This window comes from Gadus macrocephalus, chromosome 7 (genome assembly GCF_031168955.1).
Source record: "Gadus macrocephalus chromosome 7, ASM3116895v1".
Classification (NCBI taxonomy): domain Eukaryota; kingdom Metazoa; phylum Chordata; class Actinopteri; order Gadiformes; family Gadidae; genus Gadus; species Gadus macrocephalus.
This window is the reverse complement of record NC_082388.1, coordinates 21,422,300-21,427,985: the sequence shown is the minus strand read 5'-3', so window position 1 is coordinate 21,427,985 and position 5,686 is coordinate 21,422,300. Positions and strand designations below refer to the sequence as shown.

The window sequence follows — 5,686 nt, the reverse complement described above, 5'->3', positions numbered from 1 at the left end:
CTCTTGCTCCCCCTCTCGGGCACCAGCACAAGAAAAGGACGGCGTGTCAAAAATCCATCCAAAAACCGACAAAAGATATCCTGAGAAGGTTGGGAGCTTCTGAGTCGGTTTGCAAAGCTCTACGCCCCAGCAGACACGGGGGGGAGCCTTTTCACTTACACCCCGACAACGCCAGGAGGGGATTGCCTAACGTCGGAGCAATAAAAGCCAGCCATAAAAACGTCCCCCCCCGCGGCGAACCAACGAGAGAGGACGGAAAGGTCACATGGGTTACTGCGGGGATATGGAAATACCGTTAGAGAGAGGGAGAGGGAGGGTTGGCGGGACTGACCGAGAGCTCACATACATGGTGTACTTTGAGGCTGTCGGTGTGGTCCAGCCGGCTGCCTGGCTTGCCGTTGTGGCCCCGCTGGCTGTGGTGGCCGTTGTGCCACGCGGCTGCGACCGTGGCGGTGACGGCGTTGGCGGCGTTCGGTCCCGGCGACAGCGAGCTGCCGGCGGCCTTGTGGGCATCCATCTTGGATTTGCCGCTCAGCCTGGAAGGAAGGAAGGAAGGAAGGAAGGAAGGAAGGAAGGAAGGAAAGAGGGAAGGAAGGACGGCAGGGAGAAAAAGAAAGACACGTTAGAAAAAAAAGTTACAAAACTAAAGTTTGGAAGGGGAATGGAAACCACAGGCTTCTGAGTGGGTGGTTTTCACAAGGTGGGGAGCCCCAGTGAGGAAGGGACATTATGGATCCTATAACCCTGACAGGAGGGGAGCACAGCCAGCCATAATACTGACTCCTATGTCATCACACCTCCTAATCAGAGTAGAGTCTTCTGAACTCACATGGTCCCCACAACGACCGTCTAATTGAAGTGTGTGTGAGTTTCAGTGTGATTGTGTGTGTGTGTGTGTGTGTGTGTGTGTGTGTGTGTGTGTGTGTGTGTGTGTGTGTGTGTGTGTGTGTGTGTGTGTGTGTGTGTGTGTGTGTGTGTGTGTGTGTGTGTGTGTGTGTGTGTACCTGGCGGGGGACCTGGACAGGCTCCTGGTGGTGGAGGCGGAGGCGCTGCGGGAGCTGCAACAGCTCCCTCTCTGCTGGGACCTCCTGCTGGGAGAGGCAACAGGAGACCTGAGAGAGGACACACACACCCACACACACACAACATAATCACACACACACACATGCACACACAGACACAGACACAGACACACACACACACACACACACACACACACACACACACATAAGCCATATTCACCGACAAACACACACATATACACACACACACACACACACACACACACACACACACAAAGACACACACACACACACACAAACGCACACACACACACACACACGCACACACACACACACACACACACACACACAAACACACACAAACAAAGCTCAAATCAGCAAGCGGCACCACAGTCAATTATCTTATGTAAAATAGCTTTTTCCACACAATTTCAATATATATTCTCATCAAGATGGGGCGCTTTGTTTGCCATTGAAACTGAGCCCCGGAAAACACGAGATGCTTGTGACAAGGTGTCCGGGCTCCCCAGGATGTGTCTGTGTGTGCGTGGGATCCTAACAGGTGTAGAGTCCTAATCTAAATGAATTAGGCAGGGCCACGCCACTCCCTAAGCCCCCTGTTTACCCAGCGCGAGGGGGATGGCCGCACACCGCAGGGCTACGGCCGCGTGCATTCTCATTCTGGCTACACAGGACGCCTAAGAGAATACATTGTTCCGTCACGAAGCCAAAGTTATAAAGTGACGGATGCTGACTCAACACAATTAGTTTTGCACAGAGTAGCAGCGATGCTGTGCTGGACAATTGCCAGACTCCAGGTTGAGAACCTAAGAGTTCCTGCCGTTTCAGTTCTTCCCACGCACCAAAGCCCTTCTACTTGTCCATTGCACCTCGGCGTCGAGGTGATGAAAGAACTCGAATGATGAAAGAAAAAAACTATGAGAATAACCGAAACTCTCAAGAAATCGTCGACAAGAAAAGAAAAGGAAGATAGGAAATAAATAATACTTGGATCAATGCCTCTCACCCTTTCCTCTGTTTGGTCCTGTCTTTGTGCTTGTTCTTTGGGCTGCCGGATCTGGGGAGAAAGTTGGTTGTGAGTGAGCGGAACAGAAACAGATCAAGACGGCACAAGAAACAAAACAACAACAAGGAGAAGAAATAAAAACTTTTTTTTGTCTCTGCAACACCCCTGCATAGCGAGCACAGACAGGTATATATGAATCATGAATTATTTCCTGTTCTTTTTCATACACACCTATGTCTCCTCTTCCTCCTGGAACCTGATGTGGACCTAGAGACCGAGAAAACACAAACAACCACCAGGCCTTTGTTATAACGCTATACTCCATATCTTAGCCACAATACAAAAACTTGGCAGTGGTTCTTCTTTCGCAACAAGCAAGCATTTCCTGTTTCTCCAAAAAAAGACGAGAAAATGTCCTCAACAGTGAGTGCACTGACCCTTAATTTGAGATGAAAACAGGAAACAGGACTGGCGGTGTGTACGAAGCAGAGCAACCATGTGTGTTCCTCTAACAGGCCATCCTAGCGCTTTACTGGAACAGAGGCAGTTTGTCAGCCTCTGGCTCAGCCGCGATGACCTCTGAACCCTGACCGCTGTGACGGCACCCGACGGAGGCAGAGAACGACGAGGAGGAGGAAGAACACGAAGACGACGAAGAGGAAGCGCAAATGGAGTCGTTTTCTCCCGGCCTAATGCCGGCATGGCTCGTCATCTCCGACCCTCGGCCCAGTTTCCATGGTGATGGGTCACAAAGTCACCTCTCCGAGAGTTGTCGGTTTCCCCTGAAGCACTTTACAACCCCTCCCTCCTCGTCCCCCCACCTCCTCCTCCTCCTCCTCCTCCTCCTCCTCCTCCTCCTCCTCCACAGAGCTGCTAGCTATCGTAGCAACGATAGGAGTAATAAAGCAGCCGGTGTTGTGAGTTATATCCTACAACACACGGACCCATGTGTGTGTTAGACTGGCTGCTCGGCACCAATGGCTGTCAGCAACAGGCACTTACTGACAGTGCATGTTGATGTATGTGTGTGTATGTATGTATATGTTTGGTTGTGTATGGTGTGTGTGTGTGTGTGTGTGTGGTGTGTGTGTGTGTGTGTGTGTGTGTGTGTGTGTGTGTGTGTGTGTGTGTGTGTGTGTGTGTGTGTGTGTGTGTGTGTGTAGGGAGGTCATGAGGTATGTCACTATTTTATGCCACTAACTGCCTCTCTCTCTCTCTCTCTCTCTCTCTCTCTCTCTCTCTCTCTCTCTCTCTCTCTCTCTCTCTCTCTCCACCAGTACAAGCTAAATGGACACCTTTGAGAGTGCTAAGCAACTGGGCAGGTGAGCTATGGTTACCCTCCTGATAAGGAGGAATAGGAGCAGTGTGTGTGTGTGTGTGTGTGTGTGTGTGTGTGTGTGTGTGTGTGTGTGTGTGTGTGTGTGTGTGTGTGTGTGTGGTAGGGGAGGCCGTGTGTGAGCCATGAATGCATCAGCACTGGAGCACACTATACATTCACACATAGGCCATTAGAGTGATTGTTCTCTAGTACAGACACAGCAGGAGGCAAGAGAGCGAGAAAGAGAGAGACATAGAGAGACATACAGAGAGAGAGAGAGATTCGGGGGGGGGGGGGGGGGGGGGAGGGGGGTAGGGGACTATATACATTATTCATACATCAGGAATCCCTGCACTGCAACACCACTCCCGAGCTTCTATGGAGATGGAGAAGATAGAGGGAGGTGGAGGAGGAAGAGCTGGAAGTAGGCTGGATGGGTGGAGGTGGAGTTCATGGAGGAGATGGTTGGTATGGGGAAGGCTGTAAGGATTGGGGGGGGGGGGGGATGGTTGAGGGGCGGGTGGTGGGTGGTGGGTGGAGGTGGAGGAAGATGGGGAGGTGGTGGAGTAGATGAGGTAGGTGGAGGTGGTATGTTGATGAGGACCAGGTAGGACGCTCAAGGAGCGAGTTGGGAGGAGGAGTTAGGAGGTGGAGTTGGGAGGAGGAGAAGGGAAGAGGAGAAGGGAGGAGGAGAAGGGAGGAGGAGAAGGGAGGAGGAGAAGGGAGGAGGAGAAGGGAGGAGGAGAAGGGAGGAGGAGTTAGGAGGTGGAGTTGGGAGGAGGAGAAGGGAGGAGGAGAAGGGAGGAGGAGTTAGGAGGTGGAGTTGGGAGGAGGAGTTAGGAGGTGGAGTTGGGAGGAGGAGAAGGGAGGAGGAGTTGGGAGGAGGAGTTGGGAGGAGGAGAAGGGAAGAGGAGAAGGGAGGAGGAGAAGGGAGGAGGAGTTAGGAGGTGGAGTTGGGAGGAGGAGTTAGGAGGTGGAGTTGGGAGGAGGAGAAGGGAGGAGGAGTTGGGAGGAGGAGTTGGGAGGAGGAGAAGGGAAGAGGAGAAGGGAGGAGGAGAAGGGAGGAGGAGAAGGGAGGAGGAGAAGGGAAGAGGAGAAGGGAGGAGGAGAAGGGAGGAGGAGAAGGGAGGAGGAGAAGGGAGGAGGAGTTAGGAGGTGGAGTTGGGAGGAGGAGAAGGGAGGAGGAGAAGGGAGGAGGAGAAGGGAGGAGGAGTTAGGAGGTGGAGTTGGGAGGAGGAGTTGGGAGGAGGAGTTGGGAGGAGGAGTTGGGAGGAGGAGTTGGGAGGAGGAGTTGGGAGGTGGAGGCTGTGCACGGACGGGGTTGAGGACACGAGTGCAGCGATGCTCGTCACAACACTGAGAGGCTCATCTTCTTGTTTTCCAAACGCACCCACACAGCGGCCGCGCAGAGACACACATGCACACACACACACACACTCAAAAGCACACATGCACACACACGCGCGTACACACACACACACACACACACACACACGCACACACACACACAGACACACCCACACACATACACACACACAAACACATAAACAAGCACACACACACAAACACGATATCCCCACAGTCTGATAGAGACGGGAGAGGAATGGAGGTGCTCTACAATCTCCGGTTGCCCTTATGATGTCCCTGAATGCGTTGTTGATGAGCCATTTATATCGCCTTCTCTCTCCTCTCCTCTTCCTCTCGCCATCCACCTCTTTCAATTATCCTTCTCTCTCTCTCCTCCACTCTCAATCTCTATTTCTCAATGTTTCTATTTCTCTGTCTGTATATATGTATAGAAATATTTCTCTATCTTTCGCCACCTGTCTCTCTCCAACTCTCTCCATCAATCTCTACCTCACCATCTCTCTCTCTCTCTCTCTTTCAATCTCTTTCTTCCTCTATCTTCCTCTCTCTCTCGCTCTCCCTCTCTCTCTCTGTTAGCCTTGGCATGATACTTGGACAGTGTGTTGCGTTAAAAAAATATTGACATCAACACCAAAATTAGGAAATTGGGAAATGACACAAGCAATCAAAAAGAAAGGTATTAAATACGATCCAAAATGACTGGTGAAACAATATCTCCCCCCCCCCGCCCGTCACACCATAGTGGCTGTATGCAAATGAGAAAAATATGTAGGGAAAACCATGATGCAACTTTTGATTGAATAAGGTCAATTGAACATTGATATATCTCCCTATGTCTTTGTTTTTGTTGCAAATAGAGAAAACATTAGAAAGCAGTTAAGACCGGCATCTTTATGGTCCTTTGATTGATGGCAGTTTCCTAATGAGGCTAATTCGTAATTCGGTTCTCCT

General features: G+C 51.3%; 1 protein-coding gene across 1 annotated transcript in view; it reads right to left on the bottom strand.

Annotated features, from left to right (window-relative positions):
- srrm3 (serine/arginine repetitive matrix 3) overlaps positions 1-5,686 on the bottom strand; it is a 57,624-nt gene that overhangs the window by 3,687 nt on the left and 48,251 nt on the right. Inside the window, exons 7-10 of the mRNA XM_060056492.1 lie at positions 2,281-2,316; positions 2,050-2,100; positions 1,005-1,112; positions 302-536 (exon numbers count right to left, since the gene is read on the bottom strand). Of these exons, the coding sequence (XP_059912475.1) occupies positions 302-536; positions 1,005-1,112; positions 2,050-2,100; positions 2,281-2,316 (430 nt within the window). The remainder of the gene's footprint in view (positions 1-301; positions 537-1,004; positions 1,113-2,049; positions 2,101-2,280; positions 2,317-5,686) is intronic.